Source organism: Pantherophis guttatus, chromosome 2 (genome assembly GCF_059756535.1).
Source record: "Pantherophis guttatus breed Tessera chromosome 2, ASM5975653v1, whole genome shotgun sequence".
In the NCBI taxonomy this organism is placed as follows: Eukaryota; Metazoa; Chordata; class Lepidosauria; order Squamata; family Colubridae; genus Pantherophis; species Pantherophis guttatus.
Window position 1 is genome coordinate 153,060,852 of NC_142064.1, and position 22,704 is coordinate 153,083,555.

General features: G+C 41.2%; 1 protein-coding gene across 2 annotated transcripts in view; it reads right to left on the reverse strand.

Annotated features, from left to right (window-relative positions):
• SDK2 (sidekick cell adhesion molecule 2) overlaps positions 1–22,704 on the reverse strand; it is a 418,564-nt gene that overhangs the window by 31,812 nt on the left and 364,048 nt on the right. Inside the window, exons 19-35 of one of the 2 annotated variants that reach the window (XM_060688790.2) lie at positions 21,944–22,139; positions 21,505–21,603; positions 19,630–19,821; positions 16,388–16,509; positions 15,427–15,536; positions 14,369–14,519; positions 12,739–12,976; positions 12,062–12,177; positions 11,452–11,641; positions 10,782–10,880; positions 10,319–10,513; positions 7,516–7,717; positions 6,656–6,759; positions 5,024–5,094; positions 3,001–3,136; positions 1,694–1,750; positions 698–799 (exon numbers count right to left, since the gene is read on the reverse strand). In XM_060688790.2, coding sequence (XP_060544773.2) covers positions 698–799; positions 1,694–1,750; positions 3,001–3,136; positions 5,024–5,094; positions 6,656–6,759; positions 7,516–7,717; positions 10,319–10,513; positions 10,782–10,880; positions 11,452–11,641; positions 12,062–12,177; positions 12,739–12,976; positions 14,369–14,519; positions 15,427–15,536; positions 16,388–16,509; positions 19,630–19,821; positions 21,505–21,603; positions 21,944–22,139 — 2,380 coding nt within the window. The remainder of the gene's footprint in view (positions 1–697; positions 800–1,693; positions 1,751–3,000; positions 3,137–5,023; positions 5,095–6,655; positions 6,760–7,515; positions 7,718–10,318; positions 10,514–10,781; positions 10,881–11,451; positions 11,642–12,061; positions 12,178–12,738; positions 12,977–14,368; positions 14,520–15,426; positions 15,537–16,387; positions 16,510–19,629; positions 19,822–21,504; positions 21,604–21,943; positions 22,140–22,704) is intronic. The other variant, XM_060688791.2, reaches the window with a different exon arrangement.

Genomic DNA, 22,704 nt, shown 5'->3' on the forward strand with positions numbered 1-22,704 from the left:
GCAATAGAAATGGCACTTAGATTTATATACCGCTTCACAGTGCTTTACAGTTCTCTCTAAGCAGTTTACAGAGTCAGCATATTGCCCCCAACAATCTGGGTCCTCATTTTATCGGCCTCAGAAGGATGAAAGGCTGAGTCAACCTTGAGCCAGTCAGAATTGAACTCCTGGAGTGAGCAGTGAGTTAGCCTGCAATGCTGTATTCTAACCACTGCGCCCTCACAGCTAACCCTATCCAAAAGCTCTAATCCTACTAAGGGATGCAGTGGCTCAGTGCTAAGACGCTGAGCTTGTCAATCGAAAAGTCGGCAGTTCAGCGGTTTGAATCCCTAGTGTCGCGTAACGGGTTGAGCTCCCGTTACTTGTCCTAGCTTCTGTCAACCTAGCAGTTTGAAAGCACGTAAAAAATGCAAATAGAAAAAATAGGGACCACCTTTGGTGGGAAGGTAACAGCGTTCTGTGTGCCTTTGGTGTTTAGTCAAGCCAGCCACATGACCATGGAGACATCTTCGGACAGCGCTGGCTCTTCGACTTTGAAACGGAGATGAGCACTGCCCCCTAGAGTTGGGAACGACTAGCACATATGTGCGAGGGGAACCTTTACCTTTAATCCTACATACCTCAGATGGGCAGGTAAAAACATGACACGGAGACCCAAAGTAGAAATACTCTTACAACGCATGCTTGCTCAACTTACCAGCCTCACCAACAAAGACCTCTTGGGGGGAACTGGTGGGCCCTTCACCCACAGCATTGTAGACACTCATGCGAATCTCATAGCGACGGTGTTTGTTCAGATCTGCAAAGGTGGAGAAAATCAGTGATCATTTAGGAGCAGGGTGGAGACCTCATTTGAGCTGCCTCCATAGTAGCAGCACATACTTTCTGGTTAGCCTCCTCTCATTTTCCTCCCACTATTCCTTGCTTGAGAACCTGGCTACGGTGGCGTGTCCTACTTTCTGTCCAATTTCTTTAGACTGGAAAATAGAGGCAGTATATTGTTTCTGACTAAAAAAAACAAGCAGTCACCAAACAAAGCAAGAACAGGATCTCTGGTTTATTGCATGGTTTCTAATATGGTTTCTAACTTTAAAGGAAAAAAAAAGGTCTCAATTGAGCTGTGAGTAAAAGTGCTGTTTTAAACGATGAGAATAGAACTTAAATTGTTCAAGGTCGCTTCCTATCACCTCCATTCATTTCCATGATTCCTGGACCTCATTTCCTCATCTCTTTTTTCAATACCCCAAAGAGGAGGTTGCTCTCCTTTCTATTATTTCTCTATTTCATCCTACTGCAATTATGAAACAGCATGGATGTGAAACAGAAATCCACTTTCCTGGATATGCTACTATAAACTACTGATCAGTGTGAGCTACATTTGTTCTGTTACTTGAAAGGAGTTCTCAAAATGGGTTCGGTTATGGTTATTTCTTGTAGTATACTCAAGAAAAACCTGCAGAAATTACCCTTCCTAATGTTTGGATTTGGTAAGAGAGGGATAATAGAGTTAATTGTAAACCACACCTACTACCACTACCCTAGTGTATGGCATCTTTTCTTCCAGACATGCTGACTGCAATCTGAATCATCCCTAGCAATCCTATTGTGAGCAAGAAGGGGTTGCTTCACGCAGACGAGACCAGAGACACAAGCAGAGACAGAAGTACCAGCTAAAGAGGGAGGTCCCACTTACTGTCCAGCTCGTATTGGGTCAGGGAGGCCTCGCTCAGGTTCTGCATGGCGTATGTTGCTGTGGGATGGCAGGTGGTCAGAAGGGGAAAGCAGTGCAAGGTTAGCTACATGGAAAGAAACATTTGGACAACACAAGCTAAACAAAGCAACATCATTATTGTGAGAAAGGAAGCAGCTCAGGGAGAAATTCTCAGTCCAAGCAAAGGATGTTAAGGGGTCTTTTGAGCGGAGGGGGGAGAGGGGGAGGGAGGGAGGGAAAGATGATAAATAACTAGAAAGGGAAGGACAATAAAGTTTCAAAGGACAAACAAAATTTCCCAACATCTATTATAGGCATTAGCAGGGCCGGATTTAGATGAAAAGAGGCCCTAGGCTATTCCACTTATGAGGCCCTTTCACCTATAGTGAAAGTGTAATTTTAATTTTGCTAACAATTTGAATGTAGGCCCCTCTTGATCTTGAGGCCCCCTCTTGATCTTGAGGCCCTAGGCTGAAGCCTAGTTAGCCTATAGGAAAATCCGGCCCTGGGCATTAGAACAGATTGGATATACACGTCCCATCATTCACTATTCCATAAAGGCCTCTTCTGGCAACCAAGTCCTTGAGCTGCTAAGGACTGACCCACTGACACAAAGCTTGCAACCCCAAGAGGACCAAATACAGCAGTGCTCAGATGCAACAAAAGGCCCTAAACAGCTGCTCCAGATATTCTCTTTAGGGGAAGTTTTTATGTTGGATGTTTCTGCTTGTGCATTTTTGTAAATTTATAATAGAGGGCCTGGCTATATTTTCATTAGTAAGTCACTGGAGTGATTGATCTGTAATGTCTTGCAGTTTTTTTTACACAGCTGTTTTATTAACCAGTATGATACCTACATGATTACATACTGCATGTGAACCTGGAGGAATAGGTTTCCCAAGTAGTATTTTATGATATATTTTAAGATTTCTTGAAAAAAAAAGATTATTGGATTAGAAAAAGGAATCCTGGACAGTGCTGCTTTGCAATTTTGATGCATATACTGGCTTTTTCCTGGAGTTAGTATTTTCAGCACAAAGCTCAATCATGTATTGCTCTAGAACAGTTTCTGGATTTACTAGCATTGGAGGAGTTGTACTGTACTGAATAGAAGCCATATCATTGTAGGAAGCATTTTGTGCAATCCTTAGGACCAGGTCTTGGGGATGCTTGGGGATGATATTGCAAACTCATTTAAAGGAAATCAGTACAGCAGCAGTACAAAGATTTGGTGAATGAACTACATTCTGATTGTCCTTAATTCATACATTCCCCCTTTGCAGACTTACGGGTCAACTCTGTCCATCTGGCATTGGGACTGCCCACGCTACGGGCAATAAAGCCTCGTACTCCTTCATATGGCAGCTCCCGATATCGGATGCGGAAGCCTAGCAAGATGCCATTGATTTTGTCCTCAGATGGGGCCTGCATAAGAAGACACAGTGAATGCAAAAGTGACTCCTGGAAGCACAGAGTACCCACCGCAATATCTCCAAATGTGACAATTCTGGGGGATGCTTTTGTACTTTCACACAGTCCCTGCTAGCAGGATGGAATCTAGCAATATAGGCAGAAGATGCCTCAAAAAGGATTAGTGGGTTGAAATAATCTCACTATCCATTTCAGATCCCTCCAGTTTTCTCCTGATCTCAAATTTACATTCCACAAGTTGTTTTTCATAATTCCACTCTAAATGTCTTTATGTTACTGGTTCCCTGCTTCCTACCACTGTATGCATGCCAATTATATGTCAGCTGTATGTCTCAGCCCGTGGTGAGTTAAATGATGCCATGTCCTCCGTCTCGCAGTGCCTGGAGGCTGTTAGGGGTTGGATGGGAAGCAATGGGTTGAAATTAAACCCTGGCAAGACTGAGTAGCTCTGGGTTTGGGGTTCGTTGGCTCAGGGAGAATTGCCATCTTTGGTCTTGGATGGGGTGGCACTACCCCAAACAGACCCTGTGCGTAATCTGGGGGTTCTCACAACTTCTGCTCGAAGAGCATGTGATGGTCGCGGCCAGGAGGGCCTTTGCGCAACTGCGAGTTGTGCACCAGTTACGCCCTTTCCTGGACTGGCAATCCCTACTCACAGTCACTCATGCCTTAGTCAGTTCTCGTCTTGACTATTGCAACATGCTCTACATAGGGCTGCCCTTGAAGGGCATCTGGAAGCTCCAGTTGGTGCAAAATGCAGTGGCCCGCACAATTTTGTGCAGACCTCGGTGTGCACATATATCACCTCTTCTGCAGGAGCTGCATTGGCTGCCGATTTGCTTCCGGGTGCAATTTAAGGTGCTGGTTGTCACCTTTAAAGCCCTTCATGGCTTGGGACCAGGTTATCTGAGGGACCATCTCTTGCCGGTCACATCTACCTGACCCATTAGAGCAGGGAGTCAGGGAATGCTGCGGGTCCCATCCCCGAGGGAGATACAACTGGTGGGATCCAGAAGAAGGGCCTTCTCCGTGGTGGCTCCCTCTCTCTGGAACATCGTTCCCTCAGAGATTAGAATGGCCTCCACTCTAATTCTCTTCCTGAAGGCGCTGAAGACCTGGTTCTATCAGCAGGCCTGGGGAATCCAGAGCAGGATGGAGCCCATTAAATGGCTTATGTGATCGGCTATCGCTGGGGTGGGAGGTGGGGGTCAGGGGTGATTTTATTACATTAATTTATTTGATTTTTTATGAGTTTTACTGTTTTTTAAATGTGGTTTTTTATATTCTGTAAGTCGCCTTGAGTCACCATGGGCAAATAGGCGGCAATATAAATCTAATAAATAAATAAATAATTAGAATTAGAATTAGAATTTTTTATTGGCCAAGTGCATTGGCCAATTGACACACAAGGAATTTGTCTTGGTGCATAGGCTCTCAGTGTACATAAAAGTGTACATAAATAAACAAGCTAGTGTTCTCTATACACCACAAAGAGGATTGTCTTTTCCTATCAATCCTGGGGCACAAGATCCATTTATGGTGTCCTGTGTTTTAATAGCAAAATCAAATACCCTACTGTGAACTTTTCTTTGTATTAGTTATTGGCTTGAATAATAAAGTTAGGTGCAAGTAAATGAGGAACTATTATTCTGCTTATTCAAAATAAATTGCAGTCCTGATATCTTTGTTCAGATTTATTTGCATAAGGCTGCATAACTGGAACTTCTGGAAAACAAGTTTAGAGCACTGTACCAAAGATCGTACAGCATAGTATAAGAAAAAAAAAACCACATTTCTTTAAAATGTGGGAATCCATGAACATTCTGATTCTTTTATTCAGAGTTAAAATGGGGAAATGAATGAAAGAATAGATGACTCTACCTGCCAGCGGATCAACACGGATGTGGTGGTGTGTGGTGTCACTGACAAAATGGTGGGAGCTTCGTCTGGGGCTGAGGAAAAGAAGAATTGCAAGTCAAATACTCAAGCTTATTTTTTATGATTAAAAAATAGCACCAGGAAATGCAAGCTATGAACTCATCATTTTTCACAGAAGTTTAAATGACAATGTTGTGGCCCACCAGTGGCCAGTGGAGCTGGTGGCAGACTCAGCCAGTGAGTAAGTTGGGGAGAAACATGGGCCAGTCCTGGAGTCTGGGGAAGGCTCTGATGAGGGCTCTGCATCAGAGGCAGAGATGGGGCCAAGGCCGTCTGACAGTTATCAGCTACCTACAGAGTCGGAGATAAGTGGGGCAGAAGAACAGCTGGAGCCTGTTCCCGATGCGTGCATGTGCAGAGCTGTCAGGAGAAGGGAACAATTAAGGAACAGAGGTTGACTCAGGAGTAAAGGCACAAGGGGACGCTGAATGGGCCCTCCCATAAAAAATAAATAGGAGCAAAAGGGAAGTAGTGTTTGCAGGAGACAATTAGTTCGTTTATTAGTTTGAAGATTTGCTTATCTGAGTTGGTGCCTCAAAGAGAGTCCTTGCCAAGTATTTCCTTGTCCAGCATTGCGCCTGGAAGCTATCGGCCTGGCAACTTTCCAAGGACTGATAAGGTCTGTGGTTGCAATTCACCCTTGAAAGACTGTTTGCTGGGACTTTGCTGGATGTGAATGCTAGGAATTCACATTAGCTAAATAAAAAGAGGTTTTGTCGGGACAAGGAGTCTGTTTCGTGATTTTGTGAAGCCTAGGTCAGAACAGATAACTTTTTTTTTTGAGATGAGCGGGAGTACAATTTCCTTCTAGATTGGAGGATACCATGATCCTAAAACAAGATGATTTGCTGGTGCAATACTTCACTAATCTGCAGTAATGGATCCACTTGTAACAGGTTTATCTTGGCTTTTGTTTTTTAACAGCCTCATCTACTGTATCCCTCTCTTAATTTGTTAAGGAACCCTCCTTTCTTCTGCTTATCATTCTTTTTATTAGTTTCTTTATAGATTTTACTCCATTATATTTTCTATTTTCAGTTTCTATTATAACTCTATTGCTCGTTTTCATTGTGCCTAACACTATTGTCTCAACTGAGTCCCAGCTGTATCAAACTGCTCAGTTTGTCACAGCAGAAAGTTTGCCTCCCACAATAGCCAGCTTTATCTATGGCTCCTTCTTTTGTAATCTAACACAAACAAGGCCATTACCAATAAAACATAAGACATAAATCTACAACAAGGAAAAGATAGCAGCGGATCTGAATAGGGGTTTGATGCGATATGGATTATACAAGTGGGAAACCAGATAGTAGAGAAGGGGCAACCCCCTCCCCCTTTCTTTATTTTTTCTTAGACCTGATTTTGTTTTGTTTCTTTTGTCTAGTTCTAGAGCTAGTACATTTTGAAGATGAGATCTTTTCAGACAGCCTAGAAGAAAAATAATCAGGGTTCCCAGGAATGCAACAATGCCCTCACTGAATTCATATTACCCTTTTACATCTCTCTTCTCAAGATCGGAGGAAAAAAGGTTTTACACTGGGTAGTAATAATTCATGACCTTGCGTGCTTGCATACCAGCTTGTAGCGTGGTGAGTGATTCTGACTCTTCGCTGTATTCACTGTCACCGATGTCATTGGTTGCCTTGACACGGAATTTGTAGGTGGTGAACGGCTTCAATCTGCAAACAGAATGCAGGATTATCTGGTTTGGTTTTGGAAGCAAAAATTCCCACCTGTGTTTGCTGTCTTCTGCCTTCGAAGACCTACATTCTAACTTTATTTTTTTTTGTTCCAAGACCAGCAAATTCTTCCTAAGGTCTTTGGAAAAGCATTCTGGATGTAACTGTGGGATTCAACATGCCTAGTCTTATTTCCAGATTTAAGAGTAAATTAGGAAAATTGAGTTCAGACTGGGAGGCCACCCTTTAAATGGGGTCCTTGACTTATGACCAGTTAGGATCAGAATTTCTGTTGCTAAGCAAGGTAATTAAGTGAGTCCCACCTGATTTTTATGACCTTTTTGGCCACAGTTGTTAAGCAAATCACTGCCATTTTTAAGTGAATCAAATTGTTGTTAAGCAAATCCGGCTTCCCCAATTGACTTTGTTTGTCGGATGCTGGCTGGTGAAGGTCGCAAGCGGCAATCCCATGATTCTGTGACACTGCAGTCATGCTGGTTGCCAAGTGCTTGAATTCTGATCACGTGACCACAGAGATGCTGAGACAGTTGTAAGCGTGAGGACCAGTCATATAAGTCACTTTTTTCAGTGCCATTGTGAATTTGAACGGTTGTTGAACAAATGGTTGTCAGTCAAGAATTACCTGTACGCAGTCTTAGATTATCTAGCTACCAACAGTCCGACAAATTGGAACACTGAACAACTGTTTCCCTTTCTAAATAAATGTCTCTTGCATCGCATTAGTTCCTGCCTCACCTGCTCACAATGAAGGATGTGGTGTTGTGCTTCACCGACGCAGAATGCAGCATCCATTTCCCATCAGGGAGTTCCCGTGTTTGCACAGTATAGTATCGGACAGGTGAGAGCCCATCGCTGCCTGGCTCCCACGACAACAGCACATTCCTGGCCTTGACATCTTCCTGCAACACAATGGGCTTGCTGGGTGGTTGGGGACGGTCTGGGAGATAAGACAGAGACAGATCACTGAAAGCTGGTTTTTGATGGGATGAAAAAGAGACATGGCAATGAGAGGGGTAGGCCGGAGATTATTTTCAGGTTGGTACAATGCGCACAGGAATCCTGACCCTTCATTAATCTAAATATGTATTTTTTTTCTTTCTGTACTCCATCTCAAACATTATCTAATTGGTTTTGATGTCTAGTATATTCATTGGTTTCCTACAAACCCTAGTTTTCCATTTTAAAATGTTGCTTCTGTGCGATCAGGTGGTTCGTTCATTCATACAGTTTATAGTGATGCTTCCAACATCCACAATTTTTTTTTAAAAAAAAGCACAGTATATTAACTCTATGAAAATAGTTGGGTCTGGATGACTATTCTGAAAGCAGAGCATAGTTGACAAGGTTTGAGGATTAATAAATGAAAGGCACGGAGTAATACAGGTAGTCCTTGACTTATGACCACAATTCAGCCCAAAATTTCCATCACTAAGCAAGATAGTTGTTAAATGAGTTTTGACCCATTTTACGACCTTTCTTGCCACAATTGTTAAGTGAATCATTGCAATTGTTAAGTGAATCACTGCAGTTGTTAAGTAGTAACATGGTTAAGTGAACCTGGCTTCCCCATTGACTTTGCTTGTCAGAAGGTTGCAAAAAGTGATCACATGATCCCAGGACACTGCAACCGTCATAAATACATGCCAGTTGCCAAGTGGATAAATTTTGATCATGTGACCATGGGGATGCTGTCATAAGTGTCATAACGGTCATAAATGTGAAAACTGGTTTAAAGTCACTTTTTTTTCAATGCCATTCTAACTTCAAATGGTGACTAAATGAATTGTTGTAAGTTGAGGACTATCTAACAATGTGGATGGTTTTTTAAAAAATAATCATACTGAGTTTCAGAAAGAATCTTTTGCTTATAAGGTACAGCAGAGTTCATTCAACTGCTTAAGTAAGAAGGATGAGAAAATATTAACAAAATTAATGTGGAGAAATGGCGATCAGTTCAATCATCATTAACTATACTACAGGCCTATTAAATGAATGCCTCTGATATATGGCCATTGATATTCTATAAAGCTTTTACTCCTACTACAATTCTTAAAAGATGAGCACCTGGGGCATATTTTTCCTGGAGTCTGAAAGAAAATGAGTTTTCCTTGAAACAGGCTTATTATTAGTAGAAAGACTGATGGGTTTTCAACAATAATTGATAATTTATTGCACGATGCAGTTGTCTGCAACTGCCTTAATAAGAATCTGATTTGTAATATACAAATTACCCATTCATATTTTTTATCATCTGCTTAATGGATTGTTATCAGTGCTGAACCCAGAGAATTTTGGTTTGCTCCCTTGTGGAATACTAACATTTGCTTGCATCTGCTACTTAAGAGACAACCATTCACATAGATCTCCCGAAGGCTAACCTTCTAATTTGTCAGGAAATCCTTAAAAGCAGAAACATTTTGCAGAATTAAATTGAAGGCTTAAAGCCCAATTGGACACCAGTCTTGACTTATTGAAGATAACCTCCAAAGGCTGAAATTTTAAAGTGAGGGGAAAATGAAATGTTGCTTCGTTCTCTCTTTTCATCTTAAGCTATGCCTTCCCTCCTTCCTTGAGGTATTTATCTGTTCAACAGCAGCTCCATTTTCTCAAGGTGTCCTCCATGCCCTGAAATGGAAGCTATACATACTGGTAGCTCTTCTCTCTTTGAAGAAAATGAATAGTGATTTGAGAAAGTCACTATTGAAGTGGTATGAGAAAAGGAAATGTTGAGTACAAAAATGACTGAAAATGACTAATTGCAATACCAGTTTGCTACTCAGACATACACTACCTTAAGATAATTTTTAATATAGTCCTTGTGAGACTAGGCAGAGGCTACCACACCTGAAGATTTAAAAAAGCATGTAAGCAGCTAAGAATCTTCTTCGAAAGTTCCCTTCAAGAGATAGATAAGAAGGAACCAGGTTGTTAAGGAAACAAAGGGGGGGGGGGGAAGTCACCCAAACCAGACAAAAGAAGTTGGGCCTGAGCACATGTGAAAACCTTCCCCAAGTCCCTTCAACAGCTACCAAACTTATTCAATAAGGCAAGAATAGCTGCCAATCTTGTGAATCAACAAAGCAAGGACTTTTGGAGACAAAAGGGGCCCTGAAGCCTGCCCACTCTTTGAGTCTTCTTTGAATCCAGGCTTGGCAGCTTTTGTCCCTCTGACTAGTAACTGACAGCCTAATTGAGAAGGATGCTCAGTTCGTGGGTGTGTGTATGTGTGTTTGTATGTGTGTATGTGTGTGTGAGAGAGAGAGCAGTAAAGTTTTGCTGTTACTTTAAATTCACTGGTTCTCCGTGTATTCCAAAGAACTGGTTGTGCCTCGGTGTTGTTCTGAAAGTGATTTGAGTGTGGCTGTTAACCAGGGCTGTGAGTGTGTTGAGTGAATGACCATACATCAAACCTGGGAGTGCACCTTTAATATTTTTATGGGGTTAATATCCTTAGGAACAAAAATAGACTCACTGGGAAGACATGCCTAATTTTTCTCCCAATGCAATTCTGGATTGTCTTATGTCCCATCCTAATTACCTCTTTTTTCCGTAGTGACTACTAAGGCCTCTGCAGCTTCACCCCAGCCCTTTCGGGTCTGCGCTGTGATACGGAAGAGATAGGTGGACTCAGGTCTGAGGTTGGTAGCAGTGAACTGGCGGGCGCTGGGGCTGAGGACTTCTACGTTGGCTGAATTGGCAGTTGTAGTGTTGAGGCGGTGAGTGATCTGATATGCTGCAACAGAGTCAGAATAGGACTGGGTAAGAAAAGGTTTGGCAAAAAGTGATACTGCCCCATAGAGCTATCTTTGGGGCAGCTGAAGAAATAGTTTTTCCAATGTAAGTAGACTGCAATCATGGGAGTAATCACAGTCTGGTCCAGAGGTTTGATGTGGGTTCCCTTTTTTACCCCGCCACAATTTTTCTGTGGCCCTGTTTGCTCTTCAGAAAGACAAATGGGAGAAGCTCAAAAACTTGGCTCACTCTGAATTACTGTGTCTTACCTAGAATGATACCATTGGGAGCAGCAGGAGGCTGCCAGATTAGCCGTACAGAAGTTATTCTCACTTCAGGGAAGAGAATGCCCACCGGTGGCCCCGGCACTGGAATACATCAAGGCAAAGGATAAAGGATGATTAGGTTGAATGATATATGTTTATTTATTCATACAGGGAGTGACTGGAATGCACATACAAACACAGATATACGCCATCGATGCTACCAGATACTAAAATCAGTATTTTTTTTTTAGGGGACCACAACACAGGGTGTGGGCACGGGGAGTTGCTTATAAGGCAGGATCAAATGTTTATAACGACAGTGACAATGCACTGGACAGAAGTCCAAGCTCTCTGCCAGCAAATATTGGGTTCAAGTATCTCAACAAGCTAGGTGGGATGGAACCCAGTTAATATTACAAGGATGTGGAATGAAGTTCATGGAGGACATGCAGAGAGGTGAAGGAACATTGTACTCTTCGGCAGATCACTGAGAAATGCACGAAGGATGCAAAAGGAAGTTCATTGTATGTTTAATAATTTAGAGAAAGGGTATGATTAGGGCTTGAATTATTGAACATTCTAAATGAAGATGGTGTTGATGTTTGGTTGCTAATCTTTTTTTTTTTTTTGAAAGTAAGTATAGCTAAGAGACAGAGAATTATGGGACACTTACCATCATCCAGTGTGCGCTCAAGTATAGGTGGATTGCTGGGCACACCATCACCAATGCGGGTGAAAGCAAGCACCCGGATCTCATAAAGGACATATTTTCCCAAACCTATGAGCTGGGCACTCCGAGAAGCATTGCCTTCCACTAACCAGAACTGGGCCCTGGAATCTGAATCCTTTTCCTTATACATGATCTAGAAGAGAAGATGCACCGATGATAAAAAATAAAGGCAAACAGTTTCCTTTCCCCCACTGATAATCAGAGGACCATTATTAACTGGCATCCGTTCCTGTAAAGTTGATAGGATGAGAGCCCTGGATAAGGATAAGGCATGGCATGAAAACAGGATTTGAAGGAGGGGAAATGAGGAGGGGGAAAGAAACAAGGCCATTTTGTGGGAACACAATAATTAAAAGACTGAACAAAATGTTCACTAAGGAACCTTCTACAATGATAGGTTCTGCAAGCAGAGATTCAGGCTCAAGCTGGAAGAAAGAGAGTAAGATTAGGTGTGGAGGAATATGACGCTTCAGGTCAGGTCTTGGAAGTATGGCACAAGAGAAAGCAAGTAGGAAAGGACTGCCAAATCAACATCTGTATTTTTAATACTCACCTTGTACCCTAGGATAAATCCATTTCGATCCGCTTCAGGGATGTCATTCCACCGCACTAGCATAGAGGTAGAAGTGGTAGCTAGTGCTGAAATATTGGTGGGTCCAGACGAAGGCACTGCATACACAAAAAACACAGACAAGAATACATATTGCTACATTGTCCAGAACCTCACATGTTAAATTCCAAGCAGACAGTGATAAGCCTATCAGCAGGGATGGGCTGCTGGGGGTTCGCAGGGGTTCAGGAGAACTACTAGCTAAGATTCTGTGCAGTTTGGAGAACCCCCAAATCCTGCTCCTGGCTTGCCCTGCCCACCCCACCCTGCCCCTCCCAGGGAGTCCCCATGTGGTCCATTTTGGATGCAGGGCGCATGCGGAAGCTCGGGGAGTGCGAAAAAAGGGGCCTACCAGAAGCATGGGAAGGGCTTGCTCCCCAGGCTCTAGAGGGCCTCCAGAGCCTGGGGAGGCCGTTTTCGCCCTCCCGGAGGCTTGAGGAAAGCCTCTGGAGCCTGGGAAAGGCAAAAATGCCCCCCTACCATGGTGCAGGAGGCTGATTAGGCCACGCCCACCATAGCCATGCCCACCCAGCAACCGGACAGAGAACCCCTTGCTAAAATTTTTGAAGTCCACCCCTGCCTACCAGATTGTCTTAAACAGCTGGAGTGGAAAAGAATACCTGACTCCCGGGTTCGCCCCACCACAGTCTGACTCCATGGCCCAGGCCCAACAGCATTGAAGGCCTGCACCTGTATACGGTATTCGGTCCATTCCTCCAGGTCCTCAATGGTGAACTCGCGCTCCACACGGTCATGGATGGTGTTGGTCAGGGTGTGGCTGCGCCCATCAAGACGTGAGTAGCGCAATCGGTAGCCCACCGACTCAGGGCTGCCATTGTATTCACTCTCTGGCAGTGGCTGAGAAAAGAGATGGCCCATTACTATTGGCTGGCATTTTATTCTTCTCTAGAATGGCTGCATCAAACAGGGTAACATCCACCCTACTCAACTGAAGTGCTCCTAGCCTTTGTAAAACAGGTACAGTTTCAAAGGCTACCTAAGAGACTGTGACTTTTATGTACAAATGGCCAAATTTCATTATTTAAAATTACCTTGTAATTTTCTTCAATTGAAATGATAAATACAGAAAATGGGCTCCCAGCCATTTTTTTTCATTAAAAAAAAAAATCAGAGAACATGCAAAAAGAGAGAAAAGTTTCCTTTTTTTTTTGGTCTCATAAGGAGTGCATATGGAATAACAATCAATTTGAACCATAAGGTTTTGAATCCTAATTCTTGGGCTTAATAGAAAGTCATCTAACTTCTGAAGTCTTCTACCTCCAGTACAGATATTGCTGAAAGTTTCTGATTTGGTCTTAAGAACTTCCAGTATAGTCTCAGCAGATGGTAGCACCTGTCTGATCATATCATATCATTCCAAGAAGAGTCAAGAAGAGTTCATCCTGGTTAGTATTTCGATGTGCGATCTCACTGGCTAGACCGGGAAGTTCAAAACCATTTGGGCAAAAATGGTTATTAGCAATTTCCATAACAGCCATTTATGGAACTACATGACAACTACATGACTATATCTATAAAGTCACATCATCAGATTTTTGACATAACTGAAACCTTAATTCTTTCACTGAATTTAATTTGGTAGCCTCTCAGTCTTAGACAAGGGCTGGTCTTAGAGTTCCTGTTAGGGGCGGCAAGAATTTTATGGCATGAGGAAATTATAATCTTGACTGAGGGAAATGGGACCATGGATAAGTGTATATGTGTTCATTCAAAATTAAGCCTTATTCAGCTGGTTCCCCCAGTGAAGTCTTCTACCTCCAAAAATAACTAGCATGGGAGTGAAGAAAGAACAGCCTGATGAATGCCCCTTCAATTCTCCTCATTCTGACTTTGATCTATACTTCATTTCCCATTTTTTAGTTCTTCCCTTGCTTATTACTTTTTTCATACCCCATCCCTTTCCTTCACTGTACTTCTAGACCCCTCCATTTTACCCTATGATAAATGACAGAAAGGGTGAAGCTGTATTTCAATTGCTCAATATTTCACTCTAGCAATATTCCAAGTTTCTGATCCAGCCTCAACGAGTAGTCTTAGCTTCATAGGAGTCTCTCTACTAATCTTGAATTCAAATTTATTATTGAAACGAACTATCGGCTGGCTCACTAGATAAATAATGGTAGGGTGGCCAGCCTGCTGAGATTTGCCCCTTCTTCCCTGCTTTGTTATTGTTTGCTTTTTTCCCCCTCCAGAAACAATTATAGGGCCTCCTTAGGCTACAGTTCTCACCATCCATCGTAGCCAGAGGCTGGTTTCACTGGCTGTTCGTACTGTAATATTGGCAGGAGATACATCGGGTGGAGCCTGCAACGTCTGGATCCTGCGGGAAGACAGGCTGGGTGGACTTGTCCCCACAATATTCACTTGTCGCATCCGGAAACTGGCACCAGAGAGGAAATGGATTAAAGTTGGAAGGGAGAAGAGCACAGTAAATTCTCCAGGATTTTGAACTTCCACATTCATATGCCTTTGGTGATTTTTTGCTTTGTTTCTTCCCCTGTTCCTCTTTCCTCTTAATATCAGTGGAAGAGCCACAATATGTGATACATAAAACCCTACAAGTGTGTTTTCATAAAGCCCATATCTGAAGCAAAAAGCAAAGCAAAAAATATTATGTGGGGATTGGGCTAAGTGTTCTAAACTGTGTATTGGGTTTTCCAAGAAAACTTTAATGGGGAATAGATCTATCAACAGGTTTTAGCCATTATTTTCTTATGGAGCCTCCATGTTTGGGGGTATCAAGGTCCGAAGATGAATTTTGTCTTGAGCCCTATTTTGGGTTGTTTTTTGCTCAGCTCCGATTGGACTTTATGAAAAGATTGCTTTTGATCTTCCTCTTCTTCTTTATATTTTCATCATCATTGTCATCATCACCATCATTGCTACTGCCTCCATTGCCATCACCACTCTTGCCTTTCTTTCCCTGTACAACTACAGTAATACAACAATATGTAGCTTGATTGAGATCAGCGTCTTTCTCTTTTCATACCACCTAGTTGTTTTTTTTAAATAATTGTATTACTTTAAACTAATTAACAGAATAAAATATAAATATATACAACACTGTTTAAAAAAACAAGGGCCTGAAAAATGATGTTGTAAGTAGAATAACTCCCAACATATTGTTTGAAAGCCTTCATTCTTGATTTATCAGAAAAAAAAAATTCTAATGAAACTATGGACAAAAAATGCATTTCCGTAAATCTATTGCTGAAAAACATGTGCTGATGTCTCCTTAAATAATGGGTGACATTTTTTCCAGCTTTTCCCTTCTTCACTTGACTTACCTATAATATGTATAGGGATTGAGATTGGGCACCTCCATGGATCGAGCCTCTGGTTCATTAGAAAGCTGGTGGATGAGCATCCACTCTTCACTCTCTCCAGTCTGACCCATCTGAAAGCAAGCAAGGCAGAGTAAAATTGGGAAAGTACGCTATTGCCTACTTCCCTAATAAACAGGCAAAAAATGAGTTAGCAAACATAGTAACATTTGGTATTTATGTTTCCAGGAAATGAAAAGCAAGACTGCTTTTATCTAACAGTAAAATAAATATTTGGACAAGCTTGTTAAAAAAAAAAAATCGCAATAGTTTACTTGGGAGAATAGATTACAGCCATCTCATTATTTGTTATTATTCTGTTATTATGTTGTTGGTCTTCAAGCAGGAAAAACGCATACACATGGAATACTTTAGTACATGCACACAAAAAAAGAGAACAATAAATTAAATACACCACATTGAAAAGCCCTTTATGTAATACATTGGCCCTCCCCGCTATCTTTGCTTTCATTAGTCATTGAGATTTTAAAAGGATTGCTCGTTTTCAAATCAAGGATTTTCTGCTAGAAATATTTTTAGAGATGACTATTTTTGGAGATGTTTGGATGAGATTCCTATATAAATATGAAATCTTGAAGCTATGTAGTATAACTATGTATCAAATACCATTCTGTTTATTGCTCCAATGGTCTGCTATCTCTATTTACTGTTTCCTAGGTATTCTAATTCCCTTTATTTTTGCCCTCAGCCACTGTGGTACTTGGTCAAACTAAGTTTGTCTCTTTGTCTCTCTCTCTGTGTGTCTTATTTTGATCTGAAATTGTAGATTTCAAGTCAAAACATTTACATGAAATGCAATGAGAGGGAAGCTTCTTTAACTTTCATACAACAACTCGATGAAGAGCTATAAAAGGGATGAATCTTCTGCTGTTTTTCTTTAACCAGCAAATGAGATCTGCCTTACCTGAACCTCTACCTGCCACCTGGAAATGGAAGTCTTTCCATCATAACCAGGGCGAAACTGAAGTGTGACTGAACGAGGACCAATGTTGGAGATGCCCAAATTAGTTGGGGCCCCAGGGAGCTCTGTGAACAAGAGAAAGCAGAGAACATGAAACTCATTTAGCCATAACATAGACAATACCCACTGACTCAACTATACTACATACAAAATGAAAATGGCATCTTGCCCAATGTTTGTACTGACAATTTACTTTACTAGTCATAGCTTCTCCACTCTGTTGCCCACCAAATGGATGACTTTCTACATCTGTGATCATTAGCCTGCATCCCTATGAACCTAGCTAACGGAAGTTGAAGTATCATTTCAAACACACTAGGATGAGGAGAACTGAACTAATTTAAAAAATGTAATAGGAGCAAACATAACATGCGATTTGGTAAGAACTGTAAGAGGGAAGACTGGATCGCACTTTTCAAAAAGAATCTCTGAGGTAAAAAGAGGACATATGCTATACACTATGATGCAAAGATGAAATCGCCATCAGTATCAGATAATCAAATATGGTTCTGCTCAAGTGGGCAAGGTGGGGTAAGGTGCAGTAAGGTAGAAAAGCAGTTTATTGCTTGTGTAAATAAGTGCCACATCTGAAGATTAACCTCTTATTACAATATTTGTTGAGATCTTAGCTACAGAAACCCAAACAAGGCCAATTCTAAACCTAGCGTCTGGTGAGTCAGGTGGTATGCAAATTCTTACAGTAAAATAAAAATAAATAAAATGTGAAGAGGCTACAGAACCTTGTTTCCTAAAAATCTTGGGCTTCCAAGGAACGTACTGCTTCACTAAAAGTGTCCTATGATGTTAGGAAAGTTGAGAAGTCATACAAATAGCTTTTGGCATGCAGTCTCTATGCTCTAAAATGCATCACTTTATATAAATTCACAGAATCTGATTACATTTATGCTCATACTTAATGGGTAACAAAATTATTTTCTAAGGATAGGTTGGTTCAAGAAGAGACAGCCTTGAGCCAAGAAGCATCAGAGAAGATTCCTGTCAGGGAAGCAGAAGGTTCTCAAGAGTTAAGTCCAGAAAGCAGTACAATTTCTACTGGACTAAAAGCATTCAGATTTCCCTAACAATTGCTAAGATTTTGTCATTGCCCTCATCTCTTGCTTGTGCATTTCCACCAAGCACCTGGCTAGTCACTGCAGAAAATGAATCCAGGAGTAAATAGGCCTTTGGTCTGATCCAGCTGGAAGGATTAAGCATCCTTCTCTTCTGCCTGCAACTCCACAGAAAATAGTGTTTATTAGAGCAGTGCAATGCTTTAGATTCAGTTTGGAAGAGGTGCTTTGGAATGCACAGGAGCATGAAAGCAACATCTGTCTACAACTTGTTAAAGCTTTTGTATCTCTCCAAAGCATTGGAGCCTATGAGTTTCACGACATGTATAGTGTGTGTTGTTTGTTCCCCAAGCATCAAGACCTGCCAACAGCAGCAGATAATCTAAATGACCCCAACCTCAGCCCACAATCAAGAAACACGAATAAACAACAAACAGCTTTTGGTGACTGACATGGTGGCTTATTAATGATGCATTAAGTAGGATCGCCACCTACTTGGCGCAGGCTTGATATTGGCACAAGCTTCAAACAAATATCTAAAGTGATTTGAATATTCATCAGATTCAAAACTTCCATCTCATGAAGGTCACCAGGGGAGCTGACAGTGTTGTCTGTAATTTCATATTCATTACTTTGATGTTTGTTAATTTAATAATGCTGAAGCTTGAGAGTAGTTGCTTGTTGTCAGATTGTGACGGGCGTGTTATGTGCCTGAATAAATGAAGCACACACACTCAAATTAATTGAATTACTGAAAAGAACAAATATTGAAATTAATTGAGATTGACAAAGTCAAAGTTCAGTCAGGCAAACTGAATTAAATCAGTTATGGAATATTATGTACTTCAGAAAATGCACCTTCAAAGCTGCACAAGAAGGTAAGAAAAGGCAAGAGGAAGATTCATTCTTCATTAAGGGAAGGACACAATACCTTAGACAAGGTTTTGTTCTGTGCTAAATTTTGGTATGCAATACAGCAGGAATATACTGAAAAAACATGGTCCCCTTATTAAGATTCATTGTAATTATTTGTATTCATGTCTTCCTTTAACATGGCTTGAAGTTGCATTTGTAGTTTTGAAGGTCCAGGGTATCATGATTTCTATTTGCTTAATGTTTCAAACTGATGCTCCTTAAAGCCCTGGTTAAGAGTTCAATTAGGAAATTTCCTGAAAGTAGCTGAATCAGTTTGAGCACTCAGATCAGATCTGCAGGTTCACTCTCTTGGAGAAGAAGATATTAGTCTTATTAATTTTCACAGCAGGTACCAATAGATTCTGAGAGAAGACAGGTTAGCAGCTTTCAAGACGCTAGGATTTCTACCGCTAATATACAGACCAGATATAGAACTGTTGTTCAGAATTACTGCGAGGAATAAAAAAAAAATCCCATCTTTTTTGTACTGGGAAAAAGTACATCATCTTTTGTACTTGTACTGTTCTTTTGGACAACTGTCCAAAAATATATGTGGGAGGGGGGACAGAAAGGGTGGGAGAGTGAGATATCTTTCCTGTGATCACCTTTTCCCTTTTTCTGAAAAAGAAATCAAACCCTTTAACCAAGAAAAAGGTAAAGTTGACCATTGTCAAAACATTCCCTTTCCTCACAATTAAACATCAAAAATCTACAAGGAAAATTTGGGCAACTCTAGCTTTTACTAAATGTTTAATTGAAGTGTATTATCTTCCAGTGGAATTCTCCTTATAACTTGAAATATCAGGATTCTTTGTGTGTCCAATCACACTTGGCCAATAAAGAATTGAATTCTATTCTATTCTATTCTATTCTATTCTATTCTATTCTATTCTATTCTATTCTATTCTATTCTATTCTATTCTATTCTATTCTATTCTATTTCTATTCTATTCTATGGATCGATCGGTTTCTCTCTGTACTTATTATTGGGCTTGTAATTCATTTGCAAGTACACAGCCACCTTTCTATCATACGTTCCTGGCAAATGCATCCATACATTGGTTGTAAACAAAAAATTGTCCCCTGCATTGTATTTTTGTAGAATTTTCATTCTAAGCTAAAGGGCAGAGACTGAGGGTCTCTGCTAAGCCTGGCGATAAGATACTAATTGCTGCAGGAAGACCAATAAATCAAGCTTACCTGGGGGAACCCCAGAAGAAATAGTAGAGGAAGAAACCAGTCCTTGTCCCTTGGATGTCATGGCTGCCACTTCAATAGTATAGGTGGTCAAAGCAGTGAGGCCAGTAACACGATACTCCAGGGTGACATTGGGGAGGTAGTGTGTGACACGCGTGTTCGTGCGGTTATATTCCTCCCAGGAGATTCGGTAGCCTAAAAGAACCCACAATGTATATAGATACATAGCACTACACATCTTATATTCCTAGCCAGGATACAGGCAAAACAAACCTAAATAACTCAGTAAAACCTTTAAAATCTACTTATTACAAGCAGAGAGAGAGAGAGAGAGAGAGGCTGCATGATTTCCCAAGAAATAGATCTATCAAAAGTCTGGTTCCCAAAATATTTATGATGAAAATTTACCTACAGCCACTAATCTTATCCTTAGATCCTCAGCAATATTTTTATTCTACCTCATGTGTCCTCATCATTGCCATCCTAAACATGGACAGGGGAACCACAACGATCAGGATCTAGCACAGAGGTGTCAAACTCAATTTCATTGAGGGCCACATCAGGGTTGTATTTGACTTGGGGGAATGGACCAGGGTGGGTGTGGCCAGCTCGATGTCACCTGTGTCGGGGGCACCTGTGGTGACCAAGTGTTATGGCAGGATTTGCTAGCTCTCTGTCAGCGAAAACATAGCTTGGGGGCCAGATCTAAGCAGTTTGACTTAGACCTTCAGTTTGACACCCCTGATCTAGCAAATGCCCTGTCTCTTGTCCTTGTATCTCCATGTTTCTTTGCATGGGGAGAGAAAATAAAGTGGAAATCTGTTCTGTTTAACCAAATGAAATGTAGGCAAGGCAGCATGGTGGTTTGACTTCTACTTCAACACTTTCAATAAAGACTGGTGCCTTGTTTTGAGCTGGGCAGGGCGAAGAGTGAACAAAGTGAAAGCTTCTGGCAATGGGCAATCACCTCCCCAATAACTTACCATATTTTTCAGAGTATAAGATGCACTTTTTTCCCCCCTAAAAGAGGGTGAAAATTTGGGTGTGTCTTATACACCAAATGTAGTCCCGCCCACCCGCCGGCCCCCTCCCTTTTGAAGGCTGCAAATGCAGCCTCCCAAACAGAGAGCCTCTCAAAACAGCCTCGAAAAGGTCCGTTTGAGAGGCTGCCTTTGCAAAGAGACGCTCCTTTGCAAACGGAGCTTTTGGAGGCTGCAAATACAGCCTCTCAAGCAGATTTTTTATTTTTTATTTTCCTCCCCCCAAAATAAGTGTGTTCTATACTCCGAAAAATACGGTAGGTATTAATGCTGCAGAACTGTTCTTATAAATTCCTTTGAATGTGGCATATCTGAGCAAGGTCATATTTAGGTATAGGTGTGCTACAGAAGACCACAAAATTTTGGGGACAGATAGAATGCAGATTCTGAACTGACATAGAAGCTATATGTGGAGTTCCCCAGCACTGAACTTTAGTTTTCACCTGTAACTTTTTTAACTAGTTCGTTATCTTTTGCTGATGGTAACATATCTTCAAGATATACTAATCACCTCTGCAGAAGTTTACCAAAACATAGTTATAGGGATATGCTATATTGGAGGGGGTTGATTGATGGAGACAAAAGTCCACTCCTGTACCATCTGTGGTCTTGGTTTTAATCTTTTATTTAACTGTTGCTAATCTTAATTTAATGCTTTTAATGTTTTATACCTATGCTTTTATTCTATTGTAAATTGCCCAGAGTTACTCAGGTCAGTGAGATGGGTAGCATATACATTTAATCATAAAAATGAATGAATGAATGAATGAATGAATGAATGAATGAATGAATGAATCCTCAAGGATAAGCCTCTTAATCTGGAAGTTTGTCTACTTACCTGTTAAAATGCCATTCTTTTCCATGGGCTCCTGCCAGCTAACCTTCAAAGATGTGTCTAAGATCTCATTGAAGCTGAGATGTCCCACTGGACCCGGAACTAGTCAAACAAAGAATCCATCAGCCAGAAAATTACAACAGAACAACTATTCTGTTAATTCTTCAAAAGGATAAGCTATTGTCCCTGACATTCCAGAGGAATACATTAAACCTCTTTGGGAATGGATGAAAAGTAAGTATCAGGGCCTTCAGAGAAATATGGCAGTTTCACCAATGAAAAGCTAGACCTTTCAACTGAGGCAATAACAAGATTTCTGCAATGGAAGAGAGTGTTTAACACATGCTGCCTGGTGTGTGTAAGGAAAGTGTGGGCCCATAGTTAATGCACATATAGGAATCCAAGAGCTGGGCTTGCCCAGCTCCAAAGGGAAAGGCCGTACCGTCCTCATGGGTGCGCACCAGCTGTGGCGGGCTGCGGGGTCCATCGCCTGGAGTAGTGAAACACAGGACTGAGGTGAAATATTCAGTGAATTTCTTGAGACCTGAGATATAACCAACATGGATATTGTCTTGGAAGTTAGGCCGTACTGTCACCACAGTCATATCTTCTTCTTGTACTGGTTCCCAGGCAATCAGCTGAGAGAAAATGAATATAATCATGTTTTGATCAGATTAGTCTAGGTAAATATGTTGCATGAATGCAAGAAATAAGTAATTAAACCCGCCAGTGAAAAACATTAAATTAGGAAGAAAGTTTATTTAGGAATGGCAAACAGTACTACTTAATTAAGTGAAAACAAAAGAGAGTCGAATTAAAACATTTATTTTCTTCCTCAGGTTTAAACAAAATTTGAGATTTTATGTGGGGATGTTACTTTATTTTCTACCCAAACAGACCACAATATAAGGTGTTCTTACACAGAGAAATATTTAGTAAAGGTGATTCAGGAAGGTTTCCTATAGAGATAGGTTCTATCATCCTACACTGGTTTTCTCCATCCATCCATCCATCCATCCTACCTCAGAAACTGGCATTCCAAAAACAGCTTGGCTTTTAAGAACTTTATTTAAAAGAGGTTTCCTACCCTGTTTCCCCCCAAAAAGACATCCCCTGATAATAAGCCCAATCGGGCTTTTGAGCGCATGGCAATAAGGCCAAGCCCTTATTTCAGGATTCAAAAAAATGTAAGACAGGGTCTTA